This window comes from Parasteatoda tepidariorum, chromosome 8 (assembly GCF_982258835.1).
Source record: "Parasteatoda tepidariorum strain Cologne lab strain chromosome 8, Ptep-v5.0, whole genome shotgun sequence".
NCBI classification, from domain to species: domain Eukaryota; kingdom Metazoa; phylum Arthropoda; class Arachnida; order Araneae; family Theridiidae; genus Parasteatoda; species Parasteatoda tepidariorum.
In genome coordinates, this window is record NC_141762.1 from 41,684,630 (window position 1) to 41,709,904 (window position 25,275).

The 25,275-nt window shown below is 26.0% G+C and overlaps 1 protein-coding gene across 1 annotated transcript in view; it reads left to right on the forward strand.

Annotated features, from left to right (window-relative positions):
* Positions 1-1,805: 1,805 nt before the first annotated feature.
* Zir (dedicator of cytokinesis) overlaps positions 1,806-25,275 on the forward strand; it is a 50,749-nt gene continuing 27,279 nt past the window's right edge. Inside the window, exons 1-21 of the mRNA XM_043044367.3 lie at positions 1,806-2,039; positions 2,419-2,512; positions 3,119-3,297; positions 4,269-4,340; positions 4,420-4,627; positions 6,372-6,596; positions 8,450-8,535; positions 9,159-9,225; positions 9,361-9,510; positions 11,336-11,398; positions 11,965-12,133; positions 12,790-12,980; positions 13,416-13,509; positions 14,070-14,350; positions 15,425-15,495; positions 15,582-15,723; positions 18,827-18,928; positions 19,846-19,932; positions 20,282-20,563; positions 22,463-22,642; positions 24,224-24,592. Of these exons, the coding sequence (XP_042900301.1) occupies positions 1,999-2,039; positions 2,419-2,512; positions 3,119-3,297; positions 4,269-4,340; positions 4,420-4,627; positions 6,372-6,596; positions 8,450-8,535; positions 9,159-9,225; positions 9,361-9,510; positions 11,336-11,398; positions 11,965-12,133; positions 12,790-12,980; positions 13,416-13,509; positions 14,070-14,350; positions 15,425-15,495; positions 15,582-15,723; positions 18,827-18,928; positions 19,846-19,932; positions 20,282-20,563; positions 22,463-22,642; positions 24,224-24,592 (3,153 nt within the window). The 5' untranslated portion in view covers positions 1,806-1,998. The remainder of the gene's footprint in view (positions 2,040-2,418; positions 2,513-3,118; positions 3,298-4,268; positions 4,341-4,419; positions 4,628-6,371; positions 6,597-8,449; positions 8,536-9,158; positions 9,226-9,360; positions 9,511-11,335; positions 11,399-11,964; positions 12,134-12,789; positions 12,981-13,415; positions 13,510-14,069; positions 14,351-15,424; positions 15,496-15,581; positions 15,724-18,826; positions 18,929-19,845; positions 19,933-20,281; positions 20,564-22,462; positions 22,643-24,223; positions 24,593-25,275) is intronic.

Here is a 25,275-nt window from a genome sequence, read left to right on the forward strand (position 1 = left end):
TAAATAGTTGTTATAATCATAAACTCAAAAAGGAAAGACTTTTTTGTAAATTTTAATTACTTCTCCAGGTCATCATAGGTATGTATAAATGGTATAGGTATGTGTAAAATTTTAAAAATATTTTAAGTAAACTAAGATATATTGAAAAAGAGGGAAAAAACCTTGTTTAAATTTTTTTCAATTTAAACTTCTTTTTTAACTCAAGAAATTTTCCGGAATTTTGACTTGCTCTCACAATCACCCCTGAAATGCGGAAGGAGCATGAAATAAATGAGATATTGTCGCCTACAAAGTTTTTTACGCTAGAGGGAATAATACCAAAACAAAGTGAATAGGATGGGAACTATTTGTAAAAAAAAGGATAATGAAATTTGATGAGTTTTTTATATTTTAATATAATCACAAATGCCTGCGTTTCAGATCTTTACGCCTCATTTGTCCCTCGAAGGAGATATAAAGTTTTTTTATAATCCTCCCTGTTTAAAGGTGGCACTAGACTCGGCCCAACGGGAGTCAAGCAAATTAATTCAAAATATTAATATTGAAACATATTTTATACTTCTTCTTTCCTCACATAATTTTTTTCAGAAATGTTTTTCTAAGAAGATAAAATCACTAATTTTAATACCGTAATGTGCAGATTCATTTTAATGTACATCTAAATTGCATTTTTTTATGTTATCTATGTATTTTGTACTGCATGGTGCACTTTACCACACATTGTAAGCTTAAAAATAACTTTTGTAATGAAGAAAAATTATTGTCCCTGTCACCAAACTTTCCACGCTTCGTGAAAGCAGACTTTCCACAAAGATTTCTGTTTCGCTCTACGGAACCTCTTCCCATATTGGCATGCGCCTGCAACGAATGACCTTTCACGCAGCTAATTAATAATTGTTTACCGCATATCAACGCGAAACACTCTTTCCTCTACTATTTAAATTTACTTATACTTCTTATAGCTATAAATCTTAAGTCACAAAAATAAACACGAATAGCTGAGGGATGGTGAACCGAATTTTAAAAAGTATCACTTTTTCAAAATTCAGTTTCCCAGGAACTATTCGACCGATTTTGATCAAATGTTATATTTTGTGATTTAAAGTTGCATTCTTTCAAATGATCCGTTTATTTTTTTGTGTGCTGTACATCCGTTTGCAGTAAATGACAATTTTGTTAATAGCAGCAAAAGACTTTTTCTTTTTTTAACATAAGAATTTAATTTTACTTAAAATTTTTTTTAAAAAATCAGTTGGTTCTTACATAAGTCCTTGAAGGGTATCGGAAGTTCGTGAATTGGATTGGTTGTGATTTTTTCACAGGGTGCGAAAGTTTGCTGATTCGCGAGTTTTTCAGTAGTGCAATTCGTACTTGCGCTAGCAGTTCATCTTATACACTTGGGATGCTAAATAAAGGACCCATTCCTTATTTAAAATTGCTCCCGCAGTGGACTGACCGTTAAGACACGGTTCCCAGCAGATCACCGAAAAAGTCAAGCATCACTGGCTGCTGTCAGTGTGCGGGTGGGTGACCACTTGGATCAGTCTGCGAAGGGATTGAGGGAGTGCGGTGTTGGTCCTCGTTAAACTGTTCTACCGTAAAGTACTCGCCTTCGCGTGCAGGTCGTCGGGCTACTGAAGCGGGGGTGCCATCCCCTCTGCAGAGGATCAAAATTGTGATGGCATGTCTTCGGATCATCCTCAGCTATGTTTCCCAGACCGTCGCCAATAGCCCATTGTGCGAAGTAAATGACAACTACTACAACTACTACCTTATTTAAAATTGCAAATTAATTTTTTAAAATTACATTCAGAGGTTAAATCGCACAGAAACAAGCAGCCAAAATAGGTTCATAACCGTAGCTGTAGTAAATAACAAACAAACCCATTGTATAGCTTTTATTTTGTTTGCTCTGTCTCATCCGTCTCCTATGTCAAATTTAAAATTTACAGATTTATTATCATGAAATATTTTAAAGATTTTTAACAATAATAAGAAATGGAGTCACGTCAACGTGCTTTTGCACAAAAATTAAAATGGTATGTATCTTGTTTAAATAACTACTTTTACATATTTTGTGAAATTAAGTCAAATTTAAATATTATTTGATGATTTTTATGACATTTCTTTGAAATTTTTTTTATTTAAGGTTCTTAAAATTTCTATGTTCCAATTATTGTAAATTTTACTTGATCTTTAGTTGTTGATATCTGTCTTTTGTGTAAACTTGCATTCTATTCTGTTTAATGTCTGATGAGAAAATTATAGTTTACTGGTTTTAAGTGATTGTTATTGTCTATGTATGATAAACTTGACTACTCTATAGCTTTCTACATTAAATGTAATCTCTGTATGTCCCATTGTTTCAGGCATATGACATATTTTAAGTAATTACTTTTTAAATAAATCCTTTTATAGGCCTAATAACGCTGATATTCGACAGCAGATATCAACTGTTGCTTCGCACTCAAAAGAAGATTCACTACACAAAAACAACATCTTCCCAGAAAATGTAATTTATTTAATTTTCTTCAATTTCTCGTAATTTTTATGTTTTTAGTCAGATTATTTCATGCTTTTAGTTAAAGTATAATTTAAATTTTTTGCATGAAGTTTTTGTTAAGCTAAATTTCATATTCTATAATTTTATGGTTTTAAATATTGTGAATTGTATACTATTAATTTTAGAACCTACTTATAGTTATCACATCATATTTTGCTTTCTTCTTTAGTAAAATATTTCCAGTTACTTGTATGTAGCATAAATTACCTCACTTCTGAAAATTTAAATTGTTCTTACCTCATTTATAACATGATATAGATGCAGCAATTATAAATGATATAGATATGGCATTTCATTTCTTTCGGTGGCAGTAATTATGCTGAGAGAAAAAGAAATCTTAGTTAAGCCTATTAATATTTATTTGAAACTTTTTTTAAAAATATAATTTTTAGTTTTTCTTTTATAATACATTATATTTAGTTTCATTTATAATCTGATATATATATATATATATATATATATATATATATATATATATATATATATATATATATATATATATATATATATATATATATATATATATATTGCATTCTAATTATTGTATTATAATAGATTCCTATTACTGACGTAGTGGATCCACTAGATTTTGAAGAATTTTTAGACCAGCATAGAGATCAGATTGATTGTGATTCTTTTAGACATGTTCTAGATTTTCCTGATGATGACTTAGAAATAGGTATTTTGCCTCATAAATGTAGAACACTAGGACACATTGTACCTGATGATGAAGTGTGAGTATATTATGTTATAAGGATTTAAAAAATTTGGTAACAATAATAAAATAAGGCTGTTTAAAATTTCCTGAAGAATTTTCTACTAGCTAAAATAACTTATATTCCTGAAACCTTAAAAAAATTATGTTAAAGATAACTATATATCTTAAGTAGCATAATAACTAGTGCGAGAAATAAATTTTCTTTGGAATTCAACTCTAGTTTTTTTCCTTATAACTTCAAATTTGTATTTAAATAGCTCAAATAACAGAAAAGAAAAGAGAAAAAGTATGATACCTTTTTTTGTTGCCTATATCTGAAAATAGAATCTCATAATCAATATTTCATCTTGTACCAGATACTAAATATAAAGTTTTATTTAAAAATATTACTGTTTTTCATGAATAATATAAATTTTTTGGAAAAAACTTGGATCAATTTAGAGTTGCCTTAGTGAACAGACGTTGTGCTGTTAATGAATAAAGCTAAATAACCTGAATTAAGTACAACTTAAATCCCAAAATTTTGATTCTGTTAACATGAACATTCTCCTATGTCAAAACACAGAATCACAGCAAAATAAAAACAACAATTACATTTGGAAAAGAGTGGTTTAATCATTAGGGGGGAGGAAAGAAACAAGTTTGAATGATATAATAAAAAGATGGAGATAGGAGCCAGGTGTGTAATGGAATGGTGATAACCTCTGGTGTTTAAGATGTAGGAATTAAATTCAAATAGATATTAAATCGAGACCACATACAAATTTTCTCTGAAATTATCACAAACAAAAAGTTATGCTCCTACAATATGTCTTTCTGAGTTTTTTCATTTTTTTTGTTGTTTTTCTTGAGTGGTAGAACAATACAAAGTTAATTTCAATTCTAAAATTTGCTTTTTTTTTCAATTTTGCTTTTTGAAAAATGCTTTTAATTAAACATAACTATTTATTTATTCTCACAAAATTAATATAGATATATTTTATTTAGTGTTGAGCTCAATCAACAAGTTAAAGATTGCATTCAGTGTTATACTTCAGATTGGATTGTTGTTAACAGAAGGTCTGTATATATAAATTTTTAATATATTAGGTTGTTTAATATTTGAACAAATATTTGTGAATTTTGCATTTTTCTTCAGGTACCAGCAGTACAGCTGTGCAAATTGTCCTTATGAAAAGCCTTCTGATCGTCAGAATGCTGCTAGAACTACACCAAGACAAGAATTTGAAATAGATGTAGCTCCCCCTATAAGAGATTATAAGGAAGAGGAAGAGATACGTCTAAAACAAATCAATGAAGTGCCATTACCACAACCTCCTCTTGCTGAAGGAGAAGATACAACATCTGTAAGCTTCAAAATTACTTTTGGTGTACATTTTAATTTTGCTTATTTTATTGTTAATTTATTAATGTTGTTTGTAGTTGATGTTGTTAAAGAAATAAGTTATCTTGAAATTAGTTAAAACCAGTCCTTAAACAAGATTCTTACATTCATAACAAATGTTGATTAGAAATTTTTATTCTCTCAGCATTATAGAAATTTTCTTGGCTCCTAGTATGACTGAACCAAAAATGACTTTTTTAAAATTAGATTAAAAGGCATCAATTAATACAAACAAGAACAAAGCAAAAGGATAAAATAAGATTCAAAATCATTCAATCTCAGTTTTTAGTACAAAGTGCTATAAGCGTGATAATTTTTAAAAGCAATATCAGTCTGAGTTACACATGGCACACATAAAACTTACCAATTTTACAGTTTCATATTTCATTCATAAATGCAATAAAAAAACTTAAATGATAGTTCATGGCAAATATCTTACGCTTTATGTGTTATAATATACATTAGCTAAGTTGGACTAAATCTATTCTTGGGAAAGGTTATTGTATTACCTGAGAGAAATATGCCTTTACTTTAAACATATAGAAAAGTGGTAGTTTTAAAGAAGTGTATAATACAGAATGAGTGACAAAATTAATGTTTTTTACAAACATAGCATTACATTTGAATGATTTTCTTAAAATTTTTTTATAACACTGTGAATGAACAAATGAGTATATGTTAAAACCCTAATATCAAAGATATTTCAAGTAGCATAAACAAAAAGCTTGGAGCAAATCGTAAGAATAGTTTTCGTGCATAAGAATTATTAAAGTTTACTTACTTATGACATTTTTTATATTGGGCTAACACTATATTCTATTTCTATGCTTTGTTGATTGTTTTTTTAAACTAAAAATTACATTGGTATTATATTTAAAAACCATAAGCTATACATTCAAACTGATATCAATGTTTGTATATTTCAGGATGATTCAGTGCAATGGTTACAAACTTGGTGGGGGTATGTAGGGCATATCATAAGGATTGAGAAATGTATAGTAGCCCTTGGTTGGAAATGTCATAGTATACTGCCAAGGGCATTTTGTTTATTATGCATTTCAATCACAACTTTTAAACTTAATTTTATGTTTTCTTATAATTGTTGGACATTGCACGAAAATAGGTTCTAAAATAGCTGTTTTACCATACTTTTCCGACTCAGTGACTATCTTACAGAACTTGTCAATTTGGTGTCAAATGATCTATGGTCAATTAAACTGCTATTATTCTAGGCCTAATTGAATACAATTTTTTTCTATGCTCCTAAGAAAACAGGGCAATTAAGATGATTTAGGTAAATAAAAATATTTGTTCAACTGGACATGAACTGCTTCTTTTTGTTTTGCCTTACCTCTCTTGCAAGTTCCTAACCACAGCAGCATTTTTTTTAAAACTTTTTAATTATCAATTTTTATTACCTACCTTCAATTGATGAGCATTATATTATAAAAAATTTACTGTTTCGAAAATTTTAATTGCTCTTAAATTGTGTTTTGCCATGAGCTTTAAAAAACTAGCATTTTTTTTTTGTTTCCAAAAATTCTAATATCAAATACAATAAATTTATTTATTTTTCTTACAAATTTGCTAGTACGTAATTAAATTGCTGAACATTTTATTGATGAATATTTTTGGTCTGAATGTAAGTTTATGATAACTTTTAATTGAAGAAATAATAGTTTTTTTAAAAAATCATTATTTTACAGGATTCTTCTGCTCCTTCATCCAATCGGCAATCATTTCAGTTAGTTGATACACCCAGAGGAAGTTGGGCAAGTAGTGTGTTTGATCTCAGGAATTCCCAAGCCGACCCCCTTATTCCATCATTGCTTGACCATACACCGTCTGAAGCTTTGGATTATATAAATGAAATCAAGCGCTTAGAAAATCGGTCTGATTCATTGTTCACTCTTTATCCACCCATGGAAGATGTAAGTTTTCAAAAAATATTAATTTCTTTTATTTATAAGTTTTTCTTAATACCTTTTAAAAAGAAATTTATCAATTAAAATTGAAAATTACACACAAATTAAGGTACTTCATTATAATAATAGCTGATAGGCAGGGTTGGCAAGGTTTAGGACAGAATGGATTAATCCACGGTTTAAACCGTCCTGTCCAAAACCCCTTTGTCCAAAACTGTCCAAAATCCTTTTACTCAAATTATGTCACAATTTTATCTGAACAATATTTAAGAGGTAAAATAAATATAGAACTAATAACATATTGATAATTAAAATATACTAGAGAATATTTATTTTTAAAAGTAATAATGTTTTATTAATATTGTTTGAGTCTTCAATTTAAACAAAGGAAGATTAATCAGTAATCAAGTTCAATTGGTCCTCTCATTCAATAGTACATAACTGAAGTTTGGCCTTGCCATACAGGTTAAAATATTAGGGACTAATTGCTTGGTTCATCATAAACAGGTTTATTTATCTATAGTACTATTCAAGAATACTTTTATTTCATTCATGTTCAATTCTTTTAGCATAGTGGTGATACATCACCAGTGTCAGCCCTTCAAAACTGTTAATACATTTTTCAATTATTTTGTATTTTCAATTTAAACTAATATACTTATATTTAAAAACAATTTTTTTTAAAAATAGATGTCTTTTTTATCATCCTGTAATGCAGAAATTATAACACTTTTTTTAAAAAAATATTGTGAAAAATAAAAGGTTAATTTTTGAACAAATTTAGTATTTTTTTTAAGAAAAATTATTTTTTAATATTGCCATATTTATCCTTATGCAAAAATATTATTTATGAGTATTAAAAGCATATTTATATTGAAAGGATTAGGTATCACTTTTGTTGTTCAATGAATTGTGGAACTTCAAAAATTATAAACCTTTTTCTATTATAATATATTATTTTCTTTTAATAAGTTAAAGTAAATTGTATAAAAAATATAAAATATATTTATTGATACATGTAATTATTATGTGTACAATGGTTACACCTATAGAATTTTTACCAAAGTTCAAGGTTCTGGACACTTTAAGACAGTCCAAAACCAGTTTAGGACGTCCAAAACCCCAACCCTGCTGATAGGTCTTATTAGTATATTTAGCAAGACTGGCTTTTTCACTACTTAACCTGGACTCTATTGCTATGGAATCAGTTTAGACAATTTTATTAATTTTAATATGGTTATTTTTTAATGTGTTTTAAAGTAATTTAATTACTTAGCTTTTATTTTAATTACCTCACATTTTTATTTATTGTAACATTTTATTTTATGTTTTAATAAACAAACTTGATTGATATTTAATATGTAACATTTATACATTAATTTACAAAATAAGTAATAAGTAAAATAAAAAATTTTTTGTTTTATATGTTTATTTTTTATTATGTAACATCATTTTAGTGAATCGTTTTTACTTGTTCATTTACAAAAAGTTTAAGACATAAGTTAAGTTAGATGTATTGCGCTTTTTTTAAAAAAAATTGGGAATAATTTTATATTTGTCAGAAAACATGTTTGCTCTATAATAAGAATTCTGTTACAAAGTAAATGCGCTTTTTAAAATTGTCCAATTTAATATCAATTTATGCTTTTTAAGTAAAATTTTTTAGCATTTTAGATATTTATTTTTTAATATAAAATGCTAATCTAAGTCAGTTTTATGAAGTTGAACTATCAACTTATAAGTTTCTTTCTTTCTCTCTTTTTTGCCAACTGAATATTTTCCTCTCTACAACTATTTTCAAATTCGTTGTTAAAAGAGCATTAAAGGAACAATATAAATATTTCTGTTTGTTTTTATAGGAAGAGTTTATTGAAAAAAGGTTTCCTGGTCAAGTGCCCAAAGAACATATAGGTCATCGCGTAATTGTCAAGTGTCTTGCTATGAAGTAATAATTTATTTATTTAATCAACGAAATCAAAATAAACATGGATGAAATTTATGGGCTATAGCATGATCAATGGTTATGTTTTAAAAATTTCATGTTATACAATTTTAAATACAAATTCAATTGTTTTATCTCAATAACTTTTTAGCTGACTACTTTTAATGCAACACTTTAATGATATAATTAGATCCTAGGACAACCTACTAAGGAGTTGCTTAATTTTTTTTGAAAATTTGGGAATTAATTATAGAGGCCAACATCTGCAGGAGATTCAGATCAGATAATAGGTGGGAAATGTAAAAAATTCATTATTCATTTTATAAATAAAATAATAACTAAAATGTAATTTTTGATTTCTATCACTTGAGAATTATAATCCATGGACTTAAATAATTAAAAAAAAATTTTTTTTTTAGATTTATTTCTGATTTAAAAGTCATTTTTCTCTGTAGTTATTTTAGGAAATTTTTTGTGACTTTCAGTAAATATATGGGTTGATTATGACATTTAATTTTGTTATATATATTTTTTGAAATTTTTAAATACACGACTTCAATAGAAATTTTATTAAATAAATTGTTATTATAGGTATGTTGTTAAATTAATTGTCTTAATGCTTTCAGACTTGACCTTGAAATTGAACCTATTTTTGGAATAATGGCTTTGTATGATGCCAAAGAGAAAAGAAAGGTTTGTATAATTATTACTTGTAATGATTATATTAAATATTTATGATTTATTTTAATGTGTTGTTTCAGATTTCTTTTGAGAACCTATTTAACTTGAATGTCAATATTATTTTTGTGTTTCGTTATTTAAATTTAGGTTTCTGAAAATTTTTACTTTGACATGAATTCTGAACCTTTGAAAAGAATGTTGTCAAGCCATATTTGTTATCAGGATGTGTCAACTCTAAGTAGATCCTGTATATTTCAAATAACTAATCCATCACCAGATTTGTTCCTTGTTATAAAGGTAATTTTGACTTTTTATAGGATCATGGTTTGAAATTTTAGCTGTTTCAATACTATTGATATGTTAAAAAGTAATTATATATATATATATATATATATATATATATATATATATATATATATATATATATATATATATATATATATATATATATATATATATATATATATATATATATATATATTGTTTTTTATTGTCAGTAGTAATAATTGATTTGGAACGACAGATTTATTTTTCAAATATAATCAATTGAAATATTTTTCTTAATGGCAAAACTTAAATGATTTAATTTTTTATTAATTATTTAATCTAATAGTTTCCCCCCTTATTTTTTAGCTTACTGTAAAACAAAGTGACTAATAAACCAATATTTAAAAAAAAATAATTGTATAAACTGATTTATAAATTAAATGTTAAATATTTAGTCAAAAACTTTGTGTAAGTTACCTAATGTAATAAAAAAATTTAAAAATCTCTAACTTTAATAAATGTAAATCTATAAAAATGCCGAATTCATGATGGCTTAGGACTGTCAAGATAAACCTTCTGTACAAAGTTATTATAAGTTTTGGTTTTTCTATGTATTTTTTGTTTACTTTTAAGCAGTGATGGAAGAAAACTGTTATTGATTTCTAAGTATTCAGTAGTTAGCTCTAATTTGTTTTTGCAGATTTACAAAATTTTTAAAGAATTCTTTGTTATGCAATGTTGATAATTTTACTTCTTTTCTTCTGTTGCAAAAAATAAATTATTGTCATCAATATTCTATCACAGAATATTTATAGCCATTCAGTATTAAAACTATTTTGATGATGAATGAATGATCAATACGCCTTGAACAATCTTTTTTGCTTATTTATTTTAAAAATGAAACAGAATGTTAATTCTCACTTTTTTGTTCTAAAACTCAATCAATCAAATATTCAGACGATTATAATGTCAAAGTTTACTGAAATCTTTCATTTCTGAGTACTATTCAGATGTAATTATTGGTAAATTTTAATATATAGTTATTAATGTGATATTTTACTGTTGTTCTGCAGTAATCATATATTTTTTTTTAAGCAAGAAAGAGGAATACAATTTCAGAAATTTATAATCTAATGTTTATCATCATTTTGTTATTTATCTAGTCATCTAGACACTAAATTTAATTTTTATAAATAGCATATCTTTCCACATAATTCTTAAAATGTTTAAGCAAATTTTATTGATTATTGTTTATGAATGGTAAAAATAAATTATGATGTGCATTAAATGTCAATATATAATAAATATTGACATGTTTGTTATATCTCAAAATTCAGAATTGCTTTTACATGATGATAATTACCAAGAGCTGTATTGAAGCTATTTCATATTTTCCATAATTGATATAAAATTTTAGTATGTTATGTTAAAATTATAATCATATCATAGTGTTAAAAATCATAGTGTTAAAATCACAGTGTTAAAATTGAATAAATATTCCTTGGCAATTAAAATTTTAGAATAAAAGAAAGACGAAATCTCTATGGAGTTTGGGTAGTTTTAGTTTCTTATTGCTCGTAGAAAATTAATGTTTATGTATATAATTAGTATAGTATCTGTTTGTTTTTGTGACTGTATTTTTATTTTATATTTTTGAACATTTTATCAGTTTTTCTTATTTTTATTGTAGCATTTACATAAATGTTTCATTTGACCTAGGCATAAATAATGTCTGCTATTTTTTTATGAAAATGTTTTTTGAATTTTTGTTCAAATTTTGTATAATTTAATTCAAATTCACAGCATTTGTAATTTTTGTTATTTACTCAATATCCAATTTTATACATTTTTTCAGCTTGAAAAAGTATTACAAGGTGATATTAACGAATGTATTGAACCCTATGTAAAGGATGATAAGGTAAGTACATTCTATATGGTTCAATATATATTTATATTATATTTACTTCTTTAAATATATTTGAAAATGTTTTAGTTCATGCACTGTTTATGATGTCATTATTTATCAGGGCTTGTTGGTTTACAAAAGTATAGTTGGTTTTCAAAATTTCTCAGATTTTGTTTGGTTAAATATTTTTATAAACTGAAATTTAATTTGCTGTTAAACTGAATTGGACAGTGAGAAAATAAGATTTTTTAAAATTTTATTTAATCAACCAATCAGAGAATTAAGACCAATTTTTATGCCGTAAAACTTGTATAAGGAAGAAAAGAGAAAGAGAGAAAAAATCAGTTTTACCTGTAAAAAAAGGTTCAAATAATAATTGAGCTGTTTGATATATTAATTACTAGATTTTCATAAGTAGATTTATTTCTCTAAATATCCATATAATTTTTGATATTTAAAGTACCTCTTGTTTAATCAACCATAAATTCTGTTTTTAATTCGTTTATTTTAAATTTATGTTGATTTTTAAAAATAATACTGTGTCATTTTATAAATGGTAGAACTGATTATATTTTTAGAACAGAGATAAACTCAAAAGTAGCGCAGTTTTGACTTGTGAAAGACTCGGGAAGTACAGAATGCCATTTGCTTGGACTGCTATTTACTTGATGAATATTATAAATGGTGTAAATACTTTAGATAAAGATTCTGGAAGTGATCGAGATAGCATATCTTCAAATAGCTTGGGTAATATAAATTTTTTTTTCTCTTTTTACTAATATTCTTCAGTATTTTTTTTTTAAATAATTTTTTTAAAAATAGTTTAATAAAAATTTTTTTCTAGTAGAAATAAATAGCTCTATCTAAAAGTTAAGTTTTTTTTTGTTGTAACTACAGTTTTGGTCTGTTGTATTGAGATGAGATGTTCAACTGTCTCTGCTAATGTTACAAAAAGAAATAAAAAATCTTGCTCTATAATGCTTCTACTGTTATCATCTGTAATCTGTGATTATCTTCTGAAGGAGAATTTCTAGTTATTTAAAATCAATTCAAACTAAATGAATCATTTGTAAAATATATTCTATCACAATTTTTTTTTTAATCGAATTTAATTTTTGTGTAGCATTTTTAGCATGTTTGTAACAAGACACAGTTAAGACAGGCATGTTTATGTAAACAGAGTTATTTTTTATTATATATATATAGATATTAAACTATTGTTTTATAATCTGTGAGAACTGCATATAACATTGATGCAGACATATAAATATCAACCTAGCAATTTTCTATACATTTTTTTAGATGAAGTATTTATCTATGAATGCTGAATACTACCGAATTAATTTTTTATAGTGAATATATATTTGGAAACTATGGTTAATTTGCTGTATACTTTTTAATAGATCGCAAAACTGTTGGCAATGGCTTTGAGACATTGCGCAAAAAAACTTCTGATTCTAGTACTCTTAGTAGAGGATCTTTAGAAAGAAGGAGTACAAATGACAAGCGAAACAGTTGGAGTGCTGATGATTTGGGGTCAAATTTAGATAGCTTTCGTCCTGTTACCCTAACAGTAAACAGTTTTTTCAAACAGGTACTGACAAATATTAGATTTATCACTTTTAAATTGTATTGATGGTGATATTCTATCACAAACTGAACAAAATTTACTACAATATACTGTAAAACCTTAAGCAACAATTACTATAAATCCTTATTCATATGTTTTTTTCTTATTTTTATTACTTTATGCCTGTTTATTGATTTAACATTTACCGTAACTTACATCTGGTTCTCTTGGAAATGCAGTATAATTTCAATTGTTATAATTTTTATAGTCATGATTGTAGTAATGAGATTTTTTTTTTCATTTTTTAAATAGTAGTATTTCAATCTATAATTTTATTACTTTAATTTTTTTTTTATAAATAGCCTCATTTGTTTTTTCTGTTATTTTGAACATATTAGAAATTTTATTTTAAAATACCTGGTAAATTACTTTTTCAAAATTGACAATTATATTTTTCAGGAAACTGATAAACTTCGTGATGAAGATCTTTTCAAATTCCTTATTGATTTAAAGCGACCCTCATCAGTTTTAAAACGTTTAAAATGCATACCTGGTAAGTAATCAAGATTTCATATATATTATGTTAGCATTTAAGTTTTTAAGTAAGCTGTACTATTATTTATTGGTATATTGATTCTGTTTTACAATTAGAGTAAACAAAGAAACTATTGATGTTCCCTGATCATTATGATATCAAATTGCTTAAAAAGTAACTAAAGAAATTACTTTAAAGAGATTTATGTTTAGTTGTTTTGTGTCCTTATAGTTAGAAGTTTTCTATTGTACTTTTTCAACTCATTCTTGTTAATACTAATTTTATTATTGTTTAATACAACAAATTTGCTTATTTTTATGAAATTCATTTGTGTATTTCAAGCAATTGTTTGAGAAAAAACATTATTTTAAAGTAATTATTAAAATATTTTAATGAACTTTGTCTAACCCAGTATTTTTATTAAAATTTAAAAAATTCTGTTGAATATTTTTTTAAAAATTATTTATCAACGTTATGTTCTTTTTGTTTTGTACATTTTTCTACTCTTAAAGTATTTTACAATTTTTCATTAAATAATTTGCTTTCTTACTTTTTTGTTTATCTTTTTCGTTTTAAAGGTATCTTGAAATTGGATATAGCTCCTTGCCCAGAGGAACCTAAATATTGCCTTACACCTGAGCTAGCTAGGTTACATCCTTATCCCGATGAGAAAGGCCGCCCAACCAAAGAAGTTCTAGAGTTACCAGTTAAAGAAATACTGGTTCCACACTACTCTTATCGCAATCTCCTTTTTCTTTATCCGAGAGATATAAACTTCTCCAATCGTCCTGGTTCTGCCAGAAATATCTCTGTTAAAGTTCAGTATATGGCTAATGAAGAATTACACAGTGCACTGCCAGTGAGTGTTGACTTTGGTTGATTTACTCTTTTTAAGGGTATTGTCTTCTATTGTTGTAGTACACTGGTGTCCAAAAGTTGAGCATAATTTTACTCCTTTACAAATTATGCTTAACTTTTTTCCCACGTGTATAAACAAAATGTGAATTCATATTTTTTGTAAAAATTCCATTACAATAATTTTAAACTTTGTACAATTTACAATCTAATGCAATAGAATAATTCATAATTTGAAAAGGTAACACAATACAGCTTATTTTATTTTTATAAAAGAACATTCCATATCTTTAATTATTGTTAAAATATGCAACTTTATGCATTAGGTCTGAAAATTTTCTAAATCCATATTTAAATACCTATTTTGGTGGTTTTTCTTTATAAGAAACTTTTTCTCTGGTTTTCATTAAGTTTTTTTTTTTTTTTTTTTGATTTACGGATTTTATAATTATCTCTTCTATTTATCAAATTTTTTCCTCTTTGTTCACCTTGGTTTAGTGGTTAAGGCTCTGAGCTGCCATTGAGAATGAGAGGGGTTCTATACCCAATTGCAATTTGAGGCTGAACCAGCTTCAGACTAGTTTGTACCAGCTTGCCTGGAAAGTAAAATATCGGGGGTCAATGCATAACATTAAAAACATTGTCAAAATTCGGAAGCCTAAACCTCCTTTATTTCCTTTGCCAACTAGCTGTTGTAGGATGGTTTAATTTATTTTTTCTTCTAAGAGATTTTTTGGTTGTCCCTACTTTATATATCTCCATCCTCTTGTTTGCTTTAATATTTGAAAATTTAGTTTCAGATCTTTTTTTTTTTTGAATAAGCAATTTCTTAAATTGCAAGTTTTCATATTAATTCTCAACATTTTCAATTTATAGTGTGACAACTATAGTGTGAAGTCTAAAACAATATTTATTTGCAAATAGTTTTATGTTGTGCAATTTGTAAAAACCAATTTTATTTTAAAAAATTGTGTAAAGCTATTTTTATAAAGCATACATTAAAAGACCATGCATGCAGAGACAGTCACCTTAGAGTTTGTACTAAGTGATTTTATAATTTTAAATACCTTCTCTTTAGGTTATATTTGGAAAATCCAGCTGTCCAGAATTTCTAACTGAGGCTTATACAGCTATAACCTATCATAGCAGGTATTTTGTGAAAATGTGTTTTTGAAATTCATTGTTTTTTTAAAGGTAATGTTTCAAGGTTTATTGATTTATTGTGTCTGTTTCAGGTTTCCAGATTTTTATGATGAAATAAAAATTAAATTACCTGCAGTTTTTACTGAGCAACATCATCTTCTTTTTACATTTTATCATATTAGTTGTCAAAAAAAAGTGGAGCAAAATCCTACTGAAACTCTAGTTGGCTATACGGTAAATTTATATCAATATTTACTCATTTTTATTAAAATATTTTCTCAACCAATTGCTTCTTTATATTTATTGCAAACATCAGTTTAACAAGATCCCAGGTTTAATATGAATATAGTTTAATATTAAAAAGATTATATAAAACTAAATTGTAACAATAAATTTTTCATAAATTTGAAAAAATTTATTTTATTTAAATTGTTAGAAAAAAAGTAAAATGAATGTGGAAATTCATATTGTTCAAAAACTGAATATAGATAAGTTGTGAGAAGTAACAATATAAGTTCTTATTCATTAGAGAAATTCTTATCCTTGTGCCCTTATAAAATCCGAGTTAAAAAGAAAAAACAATAAAGAAATTTTTGGTTTAAAATGTTTTTAAATTGATGTTTTTTATTGTTTTATTTAAAACTTCAGGTGAAAATATTTTAAACTGTAAAAAATATTTCATAGAAATTTTTTTTTAACTGTTATTAATTTTTTTAACTGTGATTTTTTTTTAACTGTGATTTTTTTTAACTGTAATTAATTTTTTCCATAAACAATTCGAAAATGTTCACTTTTTTATAACTATGCTAACATAATTAAAAATAATGATAACTAAAGATTTTAAATGTGTTTATAAATTACTGATAGATTAGATATGCTTACACCTCCACTTAACATGCTAATTAACTTTAATATCTAAATGTTAAGTCATAACATATAAAATAGTAAATTTATGTTACAGTGTTAGGGTTTAAAAAATAAAGTTAAAATGCAAGAAACATATAATGCTGATATTATCGTCATGGGAATAAATTTTTTTTGTCTTTTATTTTAATATAATTTAGTTTTAAATGTAACAATATTCTTATTGACATTATTGCATTATTCTTATTGTTATTGACAGCATTAAGCCATTATTCTTATTGACAGCAGCATTAAACAAGTAATATTAATAATGGTATAATTAATAAAAAAAAACAAGAAAATATTTTAAATGAATTTTGAATATTTTTTGCTGAAATTTTTTCTTTTTAAAATAAAACTTGTATTTTAAATATGAAGTTGATCTTTTGAAAATATTGCGGATACAAAATTTTTTTACTCTAGTGGTTGGAAAAAAAGCCTGAAATTAAACTGAAAAATCAAATTTAAAAGAGCACCTCATTCCCATTTCATACTTTTCATTATGTTAATATATTAATATATTTTGATTATATTAATATATTTTTAACAAATATTATACAATTAAATATATTAATATATTTTTAACAAATGTTATATAATTAAATATATTAATATATTTTTAACAAATATCTAACAATAAATTTTGAGACATTTATGATATCAACTTTTTCAATAATTTCCTTATTTAACTAATTTTTAAAAATAACCAAAGATCAAATTGGTGATGGCCTATTTTATTTAAATATTTTTTTAAGATATCATGTATTAATTAATCTTAAATTGGCTCACATTAATTTATTTTACGTAGATATTTTAGCAGGAGTGCAATCAAATATAAATTAAAGTAAAATAGATTTTAATTAACAATTAAACTCTTAATGAAAAAAAAAAAATTGTAAGCAAACTTCATATTTTTTTCATTTGGTTACTTCAAACTAAAATTGCAAAAGCATGATTTAGTCTCATCTTCAGTTTGGCTCTATTAAAAAATGAACATAAACTTTTTTTGGAAAATTCTGTGACTATGCCTCATACGAATAAAGTGTAAAATACTTCAGTCTCTATGTTTTTGTTTTAAATGAGTTCAAATTTATATTATTGAAAATTTCGGTCTTTAATTATTTTAATTCTATATATTGGTCTGTTATTATATATTAGTCTGTTATTAAGTTATGTCAGTCTGTTATTTAAAAAACTAATCAGATCTAACCTGTTGACTTGAATAAAGTATTTATTGTATTGTAATAGTGATAAAATTTTTTAACCATTATAATATTGAAAATGTGACTGAAGTAAACAAGTAAAATAATATACCGAAAATTGACTTCACCTTTGAAGATTTCTTAATTCCATAAACAGAACTTACTATGTGCTTAGTAATTGTTGCCTGAATTAAAATTCAATCTATATTTCTTTGAATTTACTTTTAAAAAATAAACATTTAATAATTTCCTAAACTTTTTGTAGAAAAATTTGAAAAAATATGTAGTGAGAAAAAAATTCTCTTCTGTTCAAATTTAATCTAAGTTGACCATAAAATAATTTATCACCAACTGTTCAATAAATTGTTTGTACCATTTGCAATCTAAATTTCTGTCTCCAAAAACTGTTCTTTATTTTTTAAAATTAAGCATTGTTTTTTATTATTGCATATATACCAGGTAGGATACTATTGAACACACTATCATGCTAGAGAAATTTAGTTGTGTAAACCCTCTTTATAAATATTACCTGATTAAAAACTTCATTCTCTTCAAAAATATATAAATAGGAAATAACAGTTGACATGTTTCAAGCTCTCAAGAACAGTTGCTCATTTTCAAGATTTGCCTGACAGGAATTAGAAGAAACAAAATTGATTTGAAGTATAAAACAAAAAGTTGCCAATGAAAAAGGGAAAAATATTACAAAACAAAACTAGAAAAAAAAGATGAGAAACAGAATTAAGAAGAATCACAGTGGTCGAGAGGTTCAAATCAGGGTGAAAGGCATTTTCTTGCGTTAGAGGTGAAGAACTAATGTCGTTAACAAGGGAATCGGCATTCAATCAATAAAACAAGATTCCAGGGCATCAAGATAAGCTAATGTGACTGGGGAAAAATAATTGTGACTTTGTCAAAATTAAATTTATTAATTAAATTTGAAGTTTCCTCATTATGAATGTTTTAAATTTGAGGTACAGTCATAGAAGGTTCATAAAATTTTTTGAGTTTAAGCTGATGTTCGTTTAATTTTTATTTCTTTTAGAAATGAAAAACTAGATTGCTTACGTAACAATTTGCTCCAAAACTGTTAATTTTATTCAGTGTTCTTTTACAGTATCACAGGAAACTAACAATAATATATCTAGATCACGTTTTGAGATTATTTGATGTTTATGTTTTTAGATATGTGAAAAACGAAAATAATATGGCTATTTCAATATTTATTCTAGTGGCTTCCATTGTTTAGGGAAGGAAGATTGCAAACAGGTGATTTTAGCCTTCCCGTCATGATGGAAAATCCACCTCCAAGCTATTCGTTCCTAACTCCATTTGTAAGTATTATAGTATTACTATTATTATAAGTTTATCTATTTATAATTTATTTTAAAAAGTTATGCTTATAAATGACATTGAATTTTTTATAAATAAAATTAATAATGTCATATAATTTTTTTGTGCAACATGCTATAATATTGATAAAAATGTTTTATTATTTAGTTATGAAAAATTAAAATATTTATACAACTGGATACAAATGTTAAGCAATTCTCAATTGCTCACACTTCAGCTATTGAAAATCTCATTTTTAAAGAGAAATTTTTTCCTCTAAAAATCTATTAGAAATTTTTAAATAAAAATCATAATTTATTGACTAATTGGACCCATTTTAATTGGTGGTGAAAAATAATTCGAAATTTTCTGAGCTTTCAATAGTTATTTAAACTTGTATATGTTCAATTATATAAGTATTTGGGAACTCTATCATTAATCTTTCTTTTAATCATATTTATAATCAATTAATATTTATTTTATATTAATCTTTATTTTAAATAATCTTTTTTTGAATTTTTGCTATTCATATTATGTATTAATATGGAGAGTTTTAGTTATTTGTTCATATTAAACCGCAATATTTCTCTTGAAAGAAATTCTCTACCTGCATTCTTGAAAGCCTTATATTCTTCATTTTTTTTTAAATAAACACATCATTTATATATTTATTGCTAATTTTCAGTTAAAATTACAATAAATTTATTTTTTCATTAAAAAAATTATTTTGGTGTATAGTCAAAGTATTAAAATATGCTTTTAAAGCTATAAAATTTTAGATCTTAGCCATTGTGTACAGTTTTAGTTCATATTTTCTTTTCTTTCTTTCATAGTAATTAAATAGCACATTATGCAAATAGCATTTATTTGTGTATTTTTGAGATAAAAGTTTTAAACTTAAAACAATTTTTGTTTTTAGATTCAAATTCCCAACACTAAATGGGTTGATAATCACAAAGGAATATTCAACATCACACTTCATGCTGTGTCTTCAGTTTTTCCAAAGGTAAATATTTGTGTGCATTTCAAAACTGGTATTGTTGTATTATTTGTACTAATTTTGTTATAAGTTAATGGGAATCAATGTTAAGTGCTTTAAATAATGCCATACATTAATTCATTAATTTCTGAATATTTTGATCAAATAATGTACTAAGATTATTGTAATAGAACTATTTATCTTTTTAATATTTTCTCTTTTTTTTAAAGCCATATAATTTTTAACCACTGTTAAGTCATTTGGAAGTGTAAAAGATTATAAGTTTAAATTTCCTTTACATGTTCTTATAATTTTTATTATGCTTTTTTTTTTTAAAAATTGAATTATTTTTTGTATTGTGAAATTCTATTTCTAGGATCCGTGCGTTGATCGATTTCTCAGTTTGTGCCGAATGGTTGGAGAAGGTTCTCTACCTCCAAGAATTACTGAAAATAATATTGAACATGAATTAAAAACCAGTATGCTTGAAATCACTAACAATAAAGATAATTCCCTGGAAACATTAGTTAATTTCTTGCCTTTAGTGCTCAACAAACTGGTTTATTTGTTGGTTCGCCCACCTGTTGTTAATGGACAAGTGATAAATGTTAGTCAAGCTGCTTTTGAAGCTATTGCAATGATTGTGAATACAATTACAGTAAGTTAATTTTATGATTAAAAAAAGAAATTAGAAATTAGTGTCTTATAATAGACACTAATTTCTAACCCTCTACATGTTTCTTGTAGAGGGTTTTGTTTTTTTAATTTATGATAGGTTGAGTTGACTTAGATTCTTGTTGTTGTTGCTAATCTCAAAATCGTCTGGCGCGCTAGACGACTCCCATGAATCCGAACACCTCCAAAAAGTCCATAAAAAGACTGGAGTCTCGCAGGACCTCATCTTTACCGAACCCCAAACAAGTCAGAATATGCGCAGGGGAGGCCATGTCTGTCGAGCACCAATGACATTCAGGATAAGTTTTTTGGCCTCGGTTGAAAGTGAGAGATCTAGTGTGATCTAGATCAGATCAAGAAGCGTGAAAAGGCAGTTTGATGGGCTCTCGGTCTAAGATTGAAAGATTTTCTTGTTTTTTTTTGCAAAATACCAAGAGTGGTTGGGAGGGGTTCTTATGGTCTTGTTTAATTTCATTTTTGCCAGGGAAGAAAATTCACTAAAGGTAAGCTTCCCACAATGATCACCGTCTTCTTCGGCAGCGGATTTGGCCAGGAAGTCAGCCCTCTCATTCCCATCAACCCCAACGTGTGAGGGAATCCACTGAAAGTGTATAGAATGGTTGGATGAAAGCCTGTCAATTAGATCGAAAATATCAAGGCTGGTCTGATCTCCGATAATATCCCAATTAGAGATATGTTGGATTGAGGCACGACTATCAGTCAATATCCAAATATCTTGAGAATAATCTGCCCGAGCAGCAAATTGCAAGCCCTTTCTGATAGCAATAAGCTCAGGCCTAAAAACTAAACTGTTGTTGGGATTTTTGATCTTGTATTCAATAGCACCTGCAGGAGCTGAAATATACACTCCACTACCGGAAATTCCTCCCTCACCTCTGCTACCATCAGTGTATATTTTTAGGGAAGCACGGGGAATATTCTGGATTCTTAAGTGTAACATAAATATGTATTTTTCACTATTTTGGAAAAAATTAATTTAAAACACTTTTGTTATTTTTTATAATCTTGTTAATAATTTCAGTCAATATCCAAATATCTTGAGAATAATCTGCCCGAGCAGCAAATTGCAAGCCCTTTCTGATAGCAATAAGCTCAGGCCTAAAAACTAAACTGTTGTTGGGATTTTTGATCTTGTATTCAATAGCACCTGCAGGAGCTGAAATATACACTCCACTACCGGAAATTCCTCCCTCACCTCTGCTACCATCAGTGTATATTTTTAGGGAAGCACGGGGAATATTCTGGATTCTTAAGTGTAACATAAATATGTATTTTTCACTATTTTGGAAAAAATTAATTTAAAACACTTTTGTTATTTTTTATAATCTTGTTAATAATTTATGTGGAATATCTTGTTTCATTTTAACTTAATGACCTTATCTTTTTTGTATATTCATTGAGTAAATGTCAATTTTTAAAAATTATTTTCTAAAGTTTTTTTAAAAATATGTACTATTTGGATTATTTATAACTCATTATAATTTTATAAGTGTGAAAATTCTTTTTGCATTCTTTCTGGATTTAAAATTTTAATTACACTACAAAACAGCACATGCATCCAATATATTGCTTAAATTAAATTTTTATTGAATATTGTAGAAAGTCAGATTATTTATACTACACTTAATTGACATATATGTGACATTTATTAGATGTACTGAATATATCAAGATTCTTCTATCAATCCTGATATATTTTATGAAAATATTAAAGGAACAAGTTACTGGCAAAGCAAAAATAGTTTTGAATAAAATTAAGATACTAGAAAGATAAAAATTTAATTTCAAATACTTTTTCTTGTACCATTTACATAATGGTGACTAACATTTTTTAAAAAATAAATAAATTTTATTTATTTTAGTTAGGTTTAGAAAACCAGAATGACCGTCATAATAGGCCAGCACTATTAGTTACCTACCTTTCCTATCAAGTCAGTGTTCCTCATCTTGCATCACCCTTTTTTGCTTCGACTGTGAGTGAATCAAATTCCATGGGTATGGGGTATGGAACGATTGGAAGACACATGCCTGCTCCTTTACATGTGAATATCTAAGTTATTTATTTAAATTTATCTTTGTTTTACTATATTTGTGTAATTCATTATCATTATTTACAACTCCCTTAATTATACATAAAAAATAATAAATAAAAAAGTAAATAAATAAATAAAAACTTTTCTTTTTAATAAAATGAATTATCATATTTATCTTGCCCCTTTTTAAACAAGTTGTGGCTTTTTCTGCAAAAAAAAAAAAAAAAAAAATACAAATATTGTTATTATTTTTTGTCTTATTTAATAATTCTTAAAGAAATATAGAAATTACTTACTAGGAAACAATGACAGGTTACTAATTTCCATAAACTGTTTGAAATTTTTTTTGGGCAGTAATAATGTTTATGAAGTGCAAGCCACAATTTTTTAGGTTTACTTTTGTTTTTATATTTATTTCTATTGAGTAGAATCCCTGACCCTAAATCAACAGCAAAAATAGTAATTATAATTGGAAAATATGAAACAGAAAAGTTGGTTTTCGTAGCTTAGTCCAGCTTGTCCCAAAAAGTACCAATTCTCATTTACTGTTTTATTATTGGAGGGAGACAGATAGAAAAGAACATGTATAGGTTTACAAGAAAAACATATATATATATATATATATATATATATATATATATATATATATATATATATATATATATATATATATATATATATATATATATATATATGTATGCATACAGGGTGTATATATATAACATAATATAAACATTCATAACATATATATAACATAAACATTCAGGGGAGGTAGAATACATCATAAAGATTGAAAATTGCATAGGAACCCATGACCGGAAATATCATACACTGCTAGGGATACTTCTCTATTATGAAATTTTTCTATGTGTGCCTTTGAACTGTTTTTTTTTTTAAATCTAAATTATGTTAATTTCTTGTCAATTTTATGTTTCCAAGTAATTAATGTCGAAAATTGCAGTCAAGTAGATGCAAAAGTTGTTTTGTGCTAATTTAAGGAATCCATGAGCTTGTCAAATGAGTGGCCAATTCATTTAATTACGATTAAAAATTTAATACTCAACCAATTTCAATGCAATTTTCAAGAATTATTATTAGAAAGTATAAAATTAACATTAAATTAGGATAATTTAGATAAATAAAAGTATCTGTTCAAAGTCTTTCGTTGAAGCATTTCATAATAGGGAAGCACTGCTAGCGGCGTACAATGACATATCCGATCACGTACTGCTACCTACCCTTAAAGTTTGCAACATCTATGAGACAATATATATAGTAATTTCCGATTCTCCCCGCGCAATGAAAATTCTCTCATTATTTTTCTTTTCTTGCTCTCTTTTGCTAGGGTTCTTGCATTCATGTTTATTTTTATTTATGTTAATTAAGGAATGAAATCATTTAAAGAAATTTGTGTATCTATGTAATGAAATAAAAAACTTAAAACTAAAAATAATTAATGCTAAAAAAATATTAAAAAAATTTTTTTTTTTTGCAGTTTAACATAAATTAAAGTTTATATATGAGATTTTTTTTTAATTATTAAAGCTGTCATACTGAAACGTAAATCTCATGCTTGATATTTTTTAATAGCGTTCTTGCTATGGGCGTAGCAACAGCAATCCTGACCTTGTATCTTATGCTGATGCAGATGGTGAAGTGAACTCTATTTTATCCCGTGGACTTGATAGAACAGCAAGTATGAGAGCTGGTGCGGCAATACAGGAAAATGTCTTGTGTGCTATATCCATGTCGCAATCTCGTAAAGTTCTCCATGAGGAAATAGCTTTGCAATGTGTTGTATCTAGTGGTTCAGCACGAGAACTAATGCTTTCTAATTCATGGTTTTTCTTTGATTTAATCATTAGAAGCATGATAGAACATTTAGCTGCCTCTAATCGCTTAGATATGCCAAGAAAAATGAGATTTTGTGCTCAGTTTTTTGATGATCTCACTACATTGGTAAGGAAATATTTACAACATTTCAGCTAGCATATTGTCCTTATTTCACATTAAATCTATTCCACATTAAATCTATGCCACGTTAAATCTGTTTCTCATTAAATCTATTTGCATTTAATCATTTCACATTAAATTTATTTCACACTTAAGCATTAAATATGAGTTTTTACAATTTGTATGTTAGCTAGTTTTCTACCTCTTACAGACAATAATAGTAAAATTTTGATATTTTTTTGCTCTAATTTTTCTTAATAAATTACATATTTCTTTTTGTTTAAAATAAAGCATTAATAAAATCTATTGCCGGTATTAAATCAAAACTTCTTTTTTAATATTTTTTCACCAATTTTAACAGACATTTTTTTATCTAACTTCCTTAATAATAATAAAATACAATTGCCTTATATTTTATCGAAATTTATTTAGATGTTAAATTAATTTATAGATAAAAAATTATAATTACCTATTTTTATATAATTTATTTATTTATAAAAAATCAAATTTATTATTTAAAAAAAAAAAATAGAAATGGAATAGTTTTTGTGGCTTAATAATTATTGTAATAAATAAACATTTTTCCAATTTGACTACCACATTTTTGTTTTGTTTGATTGGTTTTAATTTAAAAGCTCAGATTAATTTACAATAAATACTTTTATGCTTGAATTTTCTGATGTGAATAA